The sequence below is a fragment of the Psammomys obesus genome, unplaced genomic scaffold, assembly GCF_907164565.1.
Source record: "Psammomys obesus unplaced genomic scaffold, mPsaObe1.curated_primary_1811, whole genome shotgun sequence".
Classification (NCBI taxonomy): Eukaryota; Metazoa; Chordata; class Mammalia; order Rodentia; family Muridae; genus Psammomys; species Psammomys obesus.
The window spans coordinates 1,625,727-1,639,463 of NW_026585895.1; the positions used below are offsets into that span (position 1 = coordinate 1,625,727).

At 41.4% G+C, this 13,737-nt stretch overlaps 1 protein-coding gene across 4 annotated transcripts in view; it reads left to right on the forward strand.

The window, feature by feature from the left end:
• Tfpi (tissue factor pathway inhibitor) overlaps nucleotides 1–13,737 on the forward strand; it is a 48,852-nt gene extending 35,115 nt beyond the window's left edge. For all 4 annotated transcript variants that reach the window (XM_055600663.1, XM_055600664.1, XM_055600666.1 and 1 more), the window contains exons 6-9: nucleotides 459–635; nucleotides 1,182–1,274; nucleotides 9,507–9,686; nucleotides 13,355–13,737. In XM_055600663.1, coding sequence (XP_055456638.1) covers nucleotides 459–635; nucleotides 1,182–1,274; nucleotides 9,507–9,686; nucleotides 13,355–13,443 — 539 coding nt within the window. In that variant the 3' untranslated portion in view covers nucleotides 13,444–13,737. The remainder of the gene's footprint in view (nucleotides 1–458; nucleotides 636–1,181; nucleotides 1,275–9,506; nucleotides 9,687–13,354) is intronic.

The following is a 13,737-nucleotide window of genomic DNA, read 5'->3' on the forward strand; positions in this document are numbered from 1 at the left end:
CTGAAAGAGCAGCCAGTGTTCTTTTTATTTTTATTAATTACAGTTTATTCATTTTGTATCCCCCTGTACCTTCCTCCTTCCTCCCCTCCCAAACCCACCCTCCCTCTTCCCCACCCATGTCCCTCTCCAAGTCCACTGAAAAGGGAGGTCCTCCTCCCCTTCCCTCTGATCCTAGTCCATCAGGTCTCATCAGGACTGGCTGCACTGTCTTCCTCTGTGGCCTGGTAAGGCTGCTCCCCCATTGTGTTCTTAACCAATGAGCTGTCTCTCTAGTCCCAATGGTTCAGGTTTTAATAAAGCAATTTTATTTACCTTTAATGAGATAAGAAATATCTTCTGGTTTAGTGTTTAAACTTTCAAAACTTTTTTCTGAATAAGTTGATTATGAATTTTGTTAAAATAACTAAATGATTTACAAAAGGAAAATATTTCTTTTTGATGTGCTTTTCAATTTCCAGAAAAGCCAGATTTCTGCTTCCTGAAAGAGGATCCTGGAATCTGCCGAGGCTACTTTACTAAGTATTTTTATAACAACGAGTCCCAGCAGTGTGAAAAGTTCGGCTACGGCGGGTGCCTGGGCAACCGCAACCAGTTTGAAACTTTGGAGGAGTGCAAGAAGACCTGTGGGGACGCATGTACGTCCCCTGCCCGTCTCTTTTGGGTCCATGTACAGACAGCATTTAAAACGAGGGCACTGGATGCTACTTACGCTGCACAAACAGCAATCGGGTTTGAAGGAGATTCACTACCGTGTTAAAACAAACCAAAAGCAAAAACAGACGCAGAGAATTAACACGACTGTGCAGGCACTACATCCCGCCGTGTTTTCAGGCGCACGGCTTAGCCTCTCCTCAGAGGACTGCAGCATCCGCTCAGCCAAGCCGCAGACTGCTGAAGTCTCTCATTCTTATAAACTGTGACGTTAATAATTACTCAAAATAAGAAAAAGGAACCCGTATACATTAACTGTTGCAGGATTTTGGTCACTAGCCGAAAGTTACTAATGGAAATCTTAGCTTGTGTGTGTATGAAGTTCCTCGTTTGCTAGTTTAGACTAGGACGGGGGTAAATGCAGAAAGGCTGCTGTTCCTAACACAGCAGTTGCATTTGCTTGATGTAAAGGTATGAAATTCTGTTGTCTTTTCACAGTATAATTGCTTGTTTTTCTTTTTTTTCCCCAGTGAATGAGTTACAGCGAGGTGATATCACAGCTGATCCCAATGCTGTAAATATCACTTTGATTTCCCAATCTACCAAAGTGCTCAGTCGTTGGGGTAAGAATCTTTTCAAAAAGATTTATGAATATATTATAAGAACAGTAGATAGAAGGGGTGTATGTTAGAATTATCTTTTAAAAATGGTTTTATTATTTGAGCGTATGTTAAATATAGACATCTGATGAATTTCAGGCACTTAATCTCATAAAAGTAATCAGTTTTCTTCATCTCCTTTAGAATGTGCTTTGCAGTAGGCTTTGCTCACGTGTGCCGTGTAGAATGTGCTTTGCAGTAGGCTTTGCTCACGTGTGCCGTGTAGAAAATGATGCATGATGCACTTTGTTTTAATTTAGTGTCATTACTCAGCTGGAGTTTGTCAACGTTTCCCGTTAGCTTTTTACCTATCCTAGATTTTTTAAAACTAGCTTTTCAACATAAGACTTCCTGTCAAATGAACTTATTCTTAATCACGTCACCCACGGTCACCCACTGGCTACTCTGTGTCCCCCGAGCTGATATTCACTGTCTCACCTGTGGGCTCCCTGCTGTACAGAAGCCCCCTTCCTCTGGCTAGCCAAGCAGTCATTTAATGTGGCTGTCGCCCGATGTGTCTGCCTCGCTCGAGTTACTATGCTACACAGTTCCGAGTATGATAATTTATAGCCTGCTTCTGTTCCAGCGTTCACCTCCATGCTAAGCGTATGTAGGTGACTTACATTTTTTACTTACTAATTTTTGATTGCACGTACGAAAGAAGGAACAAATAGTGGTTGGAAGAATGCTGATTATACTTGCCAAGTCTTTCCAAATGCCTTCTACAGTCACGTACTCAGGTTCTTTATTTTTAGGATTGGATAGCGTTCTATGTATACCCTGTTATTTGTTGCCTCTGGGTTTATTTAATATTTAGGTAGTGTACTTGATGCTTTTGCAGTTCTGATTAATAAAGTTTTAATGTAACATTTGTAGTTAACATACTCTTTTACTATGTTTAACTGGTAAACTTACACTAGGAAAGACAGACCAATCAGATTTGTTTGGGGTCTTTGGGGTAGACCTGATCATCTTGGAGAAATTGAAATTATTTTCCAAATTCTCATAGCCCACTTTGCTTCTACACGTCATCTCTTAACAGCTGCCTTGGGACTGTATCAGCTTTATGATATTTTGAAAAGACTCATCTTTGGTTAGACTTCAAGAGCCTGTGGCTGACTCAGTCTCCAGCCCTTGGCCTCTGAGTGAGCAAGGAGCACCTGAGTACTGACCCAGGGCCATACTGCTTCATGCGGCCTCCAGGCCCAAGGAGAATGACTACATGTAACAAAGAAGACTGGGGACACTTAACTCTTTCCTGACTCTACCCTGAATATGACCTGGGGCCAAACTCCACATTCATAGAAAGTGGTGGAAAGGAGCAAACACACATTTAATTATTTATGTATGTGTACACACACACACACACACACACACACACACACACGTCTCCTGGAAGAGGAGTGATGTTGATAGAGAAACTACTCAGTAATCAGACACTGACGTGTCCACGTTAGAGACCCACAGTGGAACCCTTCCATCTAGGTGTTCTCTTGGACGACACTGATTGCATGCAGAGGAATATTGCGATCATGTAAATTTTCTGGGAAGAAAACACCCCCTCCAACTAAAGAATTACACATTTATATGCACAGCCCACGGAGTCATGAGTGGACGGTGCTGTAAACCTCACTTCATCAGCAAACACTCACAATTTGAAGCAAGTATGGCGGCCTTCAAATATATTCTCACAGAGAAGCATGGGATAAATCTCATAACCTATGTGGTCCTGCATAGGAAATCTGGTAGCTGGTGCTGACACCCTGGCCAGCTGGCTTTCCATAAATAGAGCTTTAGCGGAGCTCGTCTCAGGCCTTCTACTTCCTGTCAGGAGTGCTGGCAAGAAACAGCAATGTGGCGCTTCCTCTGCCAAAATCACAAGCACCACCCCACCTCGCTGGTAAATCTCCCTGCAGACAGTCTTGTGTCTAGTCAAAGATGATGGCTGTCCCCGGAGCAGAGCCCGGAGAACGCCACTGTGTCAGCCATTTATTTCAAATGACGTTTACACTGAATAAAATAATAGAAATCCACATTTGTGCAACTGTAAAGCCACAAGAAAAACTTAGTTGCATATTAATACAGACCAAACTACTAATTAATACTGTGAGTTTCTTAAAATTTCCCTTTTCTTAAAACAGTAGGACATCCATATTGGAATATGAATTTTGTATTGATAGCAAAAAGATAGGCCAGGAATAAGAATTAGTTTAGAAAAACCTATGCTACTCCAAGTCATAATTCTCTTTACGGATCGGATGGTCTCTGCAGAAATGAATCGAGGAGCTCTCATCAGAGAGCCCCCACCTGCCTTTCCCAGCCCCACGGGGCAGTTTCCTACTTCCCAGTTTCCTGAGTGCCAGGAACATCCTCACTGGGAGCATCTGATCCCAGAAGCATAAAGGCCTGGACTGTGGTTTGTGATTTCTAGAGTGAGGCCAGGCTGAACGTGCCGACCGAGTGATTCCTGCCCTCGGATGACGGAATGCTATCTGGCTCAGCGCCAGTGCCCCCAAGGCCGTTTCCAGCCTCCCTGTTAGGGTTACTCTTTCAGTTAGCTGTCTTGCTCTTGTTCAGACTTGATGAGCACTAATCTGTCATGAGGTGCAGGGGCAGTGTGCAAGGCACATTTGGATTGTTTTGACTGGAGATTAAAGGAGAGGAGAATTGGAGATGAGAAATAATGGAGTCTTGCCAACCTCATCTGATAAAGTCTTTTAAATACTTGCTCCGTCAGTCAAGAAGAACTTCTCACTGAGCTTTTGAGAGATGTCTGACAGTGGGCGAGAACACTGGCTTTATGAGTGGAATTTGGCTTCGGGTCCAGTTCTTTAATTTCCTGACTTGTTTTGTACCTTGGAAAGAGGCATGTGTTTCTCTCAGCTTGCAGGTCTCTTTGCCACCTGTGAAATGTCGTGTGTCATAAAGTATTTGACACACTACGCCAGCACGGACCACTTCATCCTGTGCTGCCACTAACAAGAACATTGATTTTAAGGCTTTCCGTGGCAATGATGGTGAGCCCGATTCACCTAAGGTTTATAGGCGTAAAAGAAGTGGCTTCAAGGTACTGTCATACATACGCTATTATAACCTTAATAAACTAATGTGGTAAACTTGGGTTGAGAAATCTTAAGTCGATGTAGTTATCTGAATTAACACACAGTGAATGCAGAATTCAAGCACAATTTACTAAATAAAATCCTATCTTTTGTGTCTTTGGATTTTATTTGTGATCGCTGGAGGCATAAAATACCCATCTATCCAACTTTATGACCTGAGGTATAGCTTTCTGTGTTTTCTAACTTTAGTGAGATTTATCAAAAATTGATGACCTTGCTGATGGGAAGAGTGATAGAATCTGGAAATGGATGAATGAAATAGGGTGGTTTTGTTCTTTGCAAACGTGATTCCCAGATACGAGAAGGATTCAGATAAATAAACGGCTTCAGTAGTGAGGCCTTATAGGTGATACGACAGGACCAAGTCAGAGTGAGCTAAGGTGACATTTGAAATGTGGGTACCAGTGACTTAGGTCACAGAGCAAAGGTACTTGCTGCTGAGTCTTTCCTGGGGAAGGCCGCCTACCCACACCCAGCTTTCCTCAGCTGCCTGAACTCTTTGTCATTCTAAATCTGTGCTTCCAGATTTACATCTAACATCCTGTCTGTTGTGCTCCATTCTTTAGCTGGTCTAGACTTTCTAACACACTCCTTCAGATGAACCAGAAATATTCTTGTTTCTGTGCTCTCCCTCATATTCTGCTGTTTCTCTGACTGTTAAGACCCTATTCTTCTATTAAAGCTGACCAACATATTAAATAAACAGTTAATTTTCATCTGGCTTAAATATAATGTTTCTTATTGCACACATCATGGATTGCTTCAAAGGTGTTCAAACTCAAAATTATCTTGAAAAAATCATACCAATGTTCTAGAAGCTTTTACAGTTGGGCTTGATGCAGAGTGACCTGCTGCACAGATGACAGAGGCCCAGGATACACACGCTTGTGTCAGCAGTCACGTCCGCATAACCTTCCCTCCGCTCGGTTCTCAATGTGATATTTTTACACCTACCTTATTGTGTGTGGATGGGAGTGTCGCACGCGTGTTTGGTCTGCACATCTCCCGTGTGCATTACCTGAGGCAGCTGGCAGCAGTTGCTGGCCTGGGGGCGCAGAGTGGCATGAGCGTCCCCTGCAGGAGCAGCGGGTGTTCTCAGGTGCTGAGCCTTCTCTCAGCCCCTCTGCAGGAGATAAAAGTCCTGATGCTTGTATGATGGTGCTGATTGTATTTTTTTCCTCAAACATATATTTTCTAACAAAATGCCTAACTTAAAAAGAAAAACATGTTCATGAGAATTTCATAGTTGCCACTGTCTACAGCCATTTTGAATTTTGGACTGTTAAGACAAACCTTTGGGCTCAGCTCCCTTAGTGAACTCTGAGTACGGATTAGTCGGCATCTAGACAAAAGCAAACACATAACTCATCAGGTTCCCTCTTTCCTTTTTAATCTGTGTAGGCTTTCCTGTCCAGGAAAGATTTCTCACAGTCTGTTCCTCTGACCTTTCCATCTCGAATTCCCTGGCTGCTCATTTTAACCCCTGCTATGTGGCCCTGCACACCCAGGAGGGAAAATCATCCTCACAGTGACTGCTCAGCAGTCCTCGCTCTCTTCAGGGCTGAAAGGACTATGGGTTTCTGCTCGGTCAGTGGCTGTTCTCTTGGGCGTTTCTGCACAGCAGAGGAGGTGGTGGTGCCTTACTGTCCCTTACCAACCAGGCCGCGGTTGAGGATGCTCTGGTTTTTTACTTATTTTTTATCACTTTAAGGAACTGGACTTAATTGTAATTAATAATCTAGTCACTTATTTTTTATTGTGTAACTTGAGTGTTAGAATTTAGGAATACTAAACATATAGAAAAACAGAAAACAGCAGTAAAAATTGGCCACAATCACATCATACTAGTAAAATCATTGCTAGTAAATTTTATTTTATTAAAAAAATTTATGCTGGAACAAATGATCGGAGGGCTGTAAGTTCTGCTGGAGGGGCCCCAGCCCATAACACGCTCACCACAAACGTCTACTCTATGGAACTGCAGCCTAGCGAACGCCTCAGTTTACAGCCTGAGAAAGCAACACTGAGGTTACATAGGCTCTAAGCATTTTCCCCAATGAATAACATATATAACTTTCATTTTTACGTATGTGATTCTATATGTACTCATGTATGATGTTGACATATACTTCAAATTAGCATATTTTACTAATTTTAAGTTACACATTTTTCAACATCTTAGCACGACTGTAATCACGATGAAGTCTGTGAATGATAGGATACAATAATGTAATCAGAGTTTCCTTATTAGTCGTACATAAAATAGTTCAACTTAAAATCAAACACATATTAGAGTCTATGTAAGTGATGTTTAGCAGAACGAATGAAATATTATGCATATTTAAAATGATGTGTAATTATATAAAGTGTATTTACAAGTTATGAAGGCTAGAAATTATAGAGTAGTATCTAAATATATACCTTGGATGCAAATGATTTTGAGAAAATATTTACCAAGTCATTGATGGTAATTTAATTAGGGGGAGGGGAATTATGCAGGTGTTTAATTTCATTTTTTATCTTTTTATATTACTTAAATTTTTGTAAAAGTTATAATAAAATTATATTTCTCTTTACTGCAACTTAGAGGGAAAAAGGAAGTAAAAACTCTCAGAAGAAAACCAGTTGACAGGCGATGAGGCCGTTTATAAACACTGATAATGTTCTTGGTTCAGTGAGAACCTGTTCGAGAAAGTATTGTGGGAATGGGACCTTTGGTAAAGTTTTAGTGCAGTAAGTTCAAAGCTTACGCTATGAATTCCAAAGTAAATTTACATAAAACATTGTACTTGAAAAATGGACCCTGGGCCACCACCTTTTAGCGGTCACACTAGACAGTAATGTTTTCTAAAACAAATTGGAAAAAGGAGGTGCTGGGCCCTGAAGCCTAGCAAAAAGCTCCTAGACGGAATCCTCTCAGCTTGTCATTGATGCCGGGATCAGGATAAAGTGCCTTTGGCTGCCAAAGTCCCTTTGGAACATGAGCAGAAAACAGCCAGGTTAGTGTCTTTTTATTCTGTCTCAAAATCTGTCACTAGCTATAATCTAGACCAAAGGAATCACACCATGCACCTGCTTCAAAACCTATTTTCTTTTATTGTAGATATCAATGTCTGGAATTTAAATAGGTGAGTGTCTACCTATGTCTAAAATAGATTTGTTAACTGAACATAGGCAAACTTATCTTTTCATTTTTAAAAAAAATATTTTATTTTCTCACCTCTGGAAATTTAATTAGATGCTAGTCAAGGACTCCAAACATCCTGCAGAAACTGTCTGCTTTATTCTACCTACAATTTATGATAAAGTAATTAAATGTTAGCCAGAGTTAAAATAAAAGCAATGAATTAATTTCAATTTATTCTGTAACTTATGTTCTAGAAAAACAAATACCTTATAAAAAGTCTCCCAAATTGGAAATCATTTCGTATTTTTTAATACTTGACCATGTATAACCCAAAATATTTGGCGGTAAATTTGAAACTGTAGCCCGCGCTGAAAGCAGCATTCTCTCTAGCCCTGGCAGCCTGGTTGTTGACGCGGTCAAAGGGAGCCGTGCTGGATGAGTGTGGACAGGGAGGCGGCAGGCCCGACAAGGTGAGATAAGCAGCTGCCGCGGGGCCGCTTTGGGGAAGATGCTTGGGCTGCAGCAAGCGCGTGCAGCGGGAGCGGGAGCGGGAGCGGGGCAGGCGCTGACCTCAGCTCCGGCGCTGCGCTTGGCCCTCGGCACAAGTCCCGCAGCAGAAATGTGGTGTCTAGGATGGAGGAAGCTTTTCCCGATGCACCTGTGCTCCTCGTGCCTGCTTTCACGTGACCCCGCCTTCTGCTGGCCTGCGCTGCATTGGACACGTTTCCACTGGCTCCTGACGTCACGTCACTGCTGATTGTAAATGTTTCTGGATTATTAAGGGGCCATGACGCCCCTGGCCCAGCGTCCGTAACTCGTGTCCCTCCAGAAATGCCTGTGGTTCTGGTTTTCACCTGGGATGGAGGCGTTGGTCTCTGGTAACATCCTTTCTTCCCACCTCCAGGCTAGGGGCAATAGTCAAGCTAGCCTCTCTTCACTTGAAATATTCTCCGTCTCCATTATGAAGCTCTGCTTGCATCCGATCATGTGGAGAAGGGGCTGCTCTCAGAGAGCAAAGGCATCAGAAGGGCGGGCATCGCCACTAAAACGCCACAGTTAACTTTACAGTTACAGATATTAACACGTTCTCCGCTTCTTACTATGGAGAGACACACCCTGTATAGAGAACACCACAGTGACAGTGATGTCTGCATTCCATATCATTCTCCATACTTTGTTTTCAAATATATGTGGTACTTGCTGGGAAAAAAACATAGAACAAGGAACAAATTCCTCTGATTCTCAATTTTATTCAATTGCTTCTCGTCTGTCCCTTTTGTTTCTGAACCTGAGTGGTGGCTTTGGAAGTTCAGGAGACGAAGGTGGGGCAGTCGCTCACAGGATGCCTCTTGGGTTACTCGGACAATAGGAGGACCCAGCCGGGACCTGGCTCTCCTTTAAAATCCCTTCCTTGGAGATGTTATTATCACTGTTACTGAAATTATTAACCTTGCTGCACATTCTTGGTTTTTGAATGTTTTTGGTCTCATTAACATGCCAACCTATCTATGCTAAACCAGTGTCTTACTTTACTATGTAAATATAAAAATTTGTTTCATAGAAAATGATTTATGCATATTTATAAATGATAGTTGAAGTTTCAGAAGATAGATTGTTCAATAGGACTTGTTTGGATTATGTATAACCACTTTGTTCAGGCAAACACTAACTGCAAGCTTTCCTTTTGCGATGTGTTTTGTTCATTGGAGAACGTCATGGTCTTATGAACATTCCAATTTGTTTAAGCATATTCTGGAAATGGAAACCCTTGGGTTTCTTGTAGATTAATCTTTGTAGGATTCTGCTTTATTCAGAAGACATACTGTAAAGCTACTCCACAAGGAATACGTAATAGGAAGTCTCAGATTCACTATGCAGAGAGCTTACTATATTTTCTTGATTTTTAAAAATTCCATTTATTTATCTGTTTGTTTGTTTGTTTATTAGACTATCATGGCCCTTCATGGTGTCTTGCTCCAGCAGACGGTGGATTGTGTCAAGCCAGTGAGAAAAGATTCTACTACAATTCAGCCACTGGGAAATGTCACCAATTTAAGTACACTGGATGTGGGGGAAATAATAATAATTTTGCTACCAGAAGAGACTGTGTTAGAGCGTGTAAAAGAGGTATGAAAGAGGCTTCCTAGTAAATCACTAATATTTGGAATGATAATTATGTTTAAATTATGAAACAACAGATATTTCCTTACTTATGAGAAGAAATATAACGACTTAATGTCTATTCTCCCACTAACTAAACTTGGGTAATACTGCCATAATTGTTCTGCGTGTGTATCACAGAAGAGTTATCCATTTCAAACAAAATTTTAATTCTCTCCTTTTAAAAAGATTTTATTTTTTTATTTATGTTATGTGTGTGCCCCTGCATATGGGTTTGCTGTGTGTGTGCAGGCATTTTCAGAGTCTAAGTAGGGTGTCAGATCCTCTGGAACTGGACTTACAGGCGCCTATGAGCTTCCTTAAGTGAGCGCTGGGAACTGAAGTTGGTCCACTCTTAATGATGAGCCACCTCTCAGTTCCACTATTTCTTTCTTTTTTGTTTTATTTTTTGAGACATGGTTTCTCTGGGTAGCCTTGTCTGTCCTGGACTTCCTTTGTAGGCCAGGCTTGCCTCAAACTCACAGAGATCCTCCTGTCTTTGACTCCCAGAGTGCTGGGATAATCCCATATAATATGGGTGCACCACTGCACTCGGCAATATTTTTTTCCTAAATGTTTAAGAGCTAAGAATTTATTTTTAAGAAATACAGCAAAAGTCTTGCAAGTTCTCTCTCTTCTCCCCCTTTCTCTCTCTAGGTTTTTTTGTGACAGGGTTTCTCTGTGTAGCTCTGGCTACTGTGGAACTCACTCTGTAGATGAGGCTGGCCTTGAACTCAGAGATCTTCCTGCCTCTGCCTCCTGAGTGCTGGGATTAAAGGCATGCACCACCATGCCCAGCTAGCTGCAAGTTCTCTTTTAATACACAAACTGTAACATTTTGATGACTTTTTTTCTGACAATAATAGTGATATGATAGAACACAAATAACAGAAATTAAATAAAAGCTGGGAGTGGTGGTATATGCCTTTAGGGGAGGCAGAGGCAAGTGGATCTGTAAGTTGGAGGCCAGCCTGGTCTACAAAGGAAGGCAGCCAAGACTACACAGAGAAACCCTGTCTCAAAAAACAACCAAAACCAAAACAAAAACCAACCAACCAACCAACAATTAAATAAAACAATGCTATTCCAATAACCACGTATCTATCTTTTTTATGAAGATGAGTATGTATTTTTTAATTTTAATTTTAATTTATTCATTTTGCATCCTGGCCATAGGCCCCTTTCTCCTTTCCTCCTGGTCTCACCCTCCCTCCTTGTTTCCCCTATCCGCCCCCCTACTCCTCAGAAAAGGGGACCCCTCCCTAAAGCCTCTCCCAAGCATGTCTAGTTGCATCAGGACTGAGTGCATCCTTTTCCCCTGTGGCCTGGTGAGGGAGCCCCACCAGGGAAAGTGATGGAGAAGCAGACATCAGAGTCCCTGCCAGAGTCAGCCCCCATTCCCCTTACTAGGGAACCTATATGAGGACCGAGCTGCCCATTGGCTACATCTGTGTACGGGCCTAGGTCCAGTCCACGCATAGTTCTTAGTTGGTGATTCAGTTCCCACAGGTCCCCTTGGCCCTGGTTAGTTGGCTCTGCTGGTCTTCTTGTGGAGCTCCTGTCCTCTGAGTTCTTCTATCCTTCCTCCTACTCCTCCACAAGGCTCCCTGTCCTCCATACAGTGATTGGTTGTGAGTCCCCTCATCTGTTTCCACCAGCTGTTGGGTGGAGCCTTTCAGAGGACAGCTATGCTAGGCCCCGGTGTGTAAGCATACCAGGGTATTGTTATTTGTGTCAGGGGCTGGCTCTTTCTCGTGAGATGAATCTCAGGCGCGTCCAGGCATTGGTTGGACGTTCCTTCACTCTCTGCTATATTTTTGTCCCTGCACATCTTGTAGGCAGGATAAATTTTGGTTCGAACTTTTGTGTGTGGGTTGGTGTTCCCCTCCCTCCTCCAGGAGTCCTGTCTAGTTAGAGGGTGTCCTCTTCAGTCTCCGTGACTCCCGTTACTAGAGTCTCAGCTAGAGTCATCCTTGTATCCTCTCAGGAACCTACCCTGTCGTAGGTCTCCAGCGTGTAACAGAGAAGTCCGTGCCTAAGGCTTCTCCTCTCTCGGCAAGCCCTTCTGTCTTCTAGACCCAGCTCTCCCCAGGTCTGATATGGACCCTAATTTCTCTCTGTAATTCCTTTCTTACCCTGTTTCCTCTCTTCAACCACTTCCACTGTCTATTCTATTTCTACCTCTGAGTGGGAGTTAAGCATCTTCCTTTGGGTCCTCCCTGTTACTTATCTTCTTTGGGTCTGTGAGTTGTAATATGATTGTCCTGTACCATATGGCTTAAATCCACTTATAAGTGAGTATATACCATGTGTGTCTTTCTGCTTCTGGGATACCTCACTCAGGATGATCTTTTCTAGTTCCCACCATTTGCCTGCAAATTTTATGATTTCCTTGTTTTTAATTGCTGAGTAGTATTCCATTGTGTAAATGTACCACAATTTCTGTATCCATTCTTTGGTTGAGGGACATCTAAGTTTTTCCCAGATTCTAACAATTATGAATAAAGCTGCTAAGAACATAGTTGAGCAAGTGTTCTTGTATGATGGAGTGTCTTTTGGGTATATACCCAGGAGAAGTATAGCAGGGTCTTGAGGTAGCACTATTCCCAGTTTTCTGAGAAAGCGCCAGATTGATTTTCAAAGTAGCTGTACAAGTTTACATTCCCACCAGCAATGGAGGAGGGTTCCCCTTTCTCCACAACCTCTCCAGCATGTGTTGTCACTTGAATTTTTGATCTTAAGCCATGGGATGTAAGATGGAATCTCAGAGTCATTTTGATTTACATTTCCCTAATGGCTAAAGATGCTGAACATTTCTTTAAGTGTTTCTCTGCTATTTGATATTCCTCTATTAAGAATTCTCTGTTTAGGTCTGTACCCCATTTTTTAATTGGATTGCTTGATTTGTTGCTTTTTGACTTCCTTAGTTCTTTATAAATTCTGTATATTAACCCTCTGCCAGATATAGGGTTGGTGAAGACCCCTTCCCAGTCTGTAGGCTGCCGTTTTGTTCTATTGACAGTGTCCTTTGCCTTCCAGAAGCTTTTCAGTTTCAAAAGGTCTCATTTATTATTTGTTGGTGTTCTGTTCAGGAAGTTATACACTGTACCAACGAGTTCAAGGCTCTTCTCCATCTGGTCTAACTGGATGTCTGCATGTAGAAAAATGCAAATAGATCCACAGCAATCACTCTGCTCAAAACTCAAATCTAAGTTGATAAAAAACCTCAACATAAGCTCAGAAGCACAAATCTACTAGAAGAATATGTGTTTTTTTTTTTTTTTTGTTTTTTTTGTTTTTTTTACTAATTATAGTATACTTACCCAGTTTTGGTGACCCTCACACTTGCAAAATGACTTTCTTTTCTCTATTTTTTGAGACAGGGATTTTCTGTGTAGCCTCAGCTGTCCTAGAACTTGCTCCGTAGACCAGGCTAGCCTCAAACTCATAGAGATATGGCTGCCTCTGTCTCCTGAGTGCTGGGATTAAAGGCGTGCCCCACTACTGCCTGGTGCAAAATGACTTTTTAAAAAATATATTATTTTACGAAAAAAAAAATTAAAGGCTTTGAGAAAAATGTAGATAAATTCTTATTGTTCTCACCATTATCTTATCATTTATTGTTCTTATTGTAGGTTTCATCAAAAGAAAATCAAAAGGAGCAATTAAAATCCAAAGAAGAAAGAAGCCTTCAGTGAAAGTAGTATATGAAAGCATTAATTAGGATTAAGATATAAACACATTATATTTTTACATTAATTTCCTAAATATTTCCATAAGGTATTTTCACTATAATTTCTATTCTTCTACTACAATAATTTTAATGGATATATTAATAGCCAATTTTCCAGGCCATTGTGTCTGCTATGGATGAGTTTTCATTTCATTTCTTTTCTAACCTAGTCAGTGTACTTTTTTTTTTTTTTAAGGTGTAGTTTTAACTGGCCACTGTGAATTTCATCTTGATCCCTTTCTAAGTATTTCCACTTAATTAAAAGTTCTTTTGCTGACCCATAAA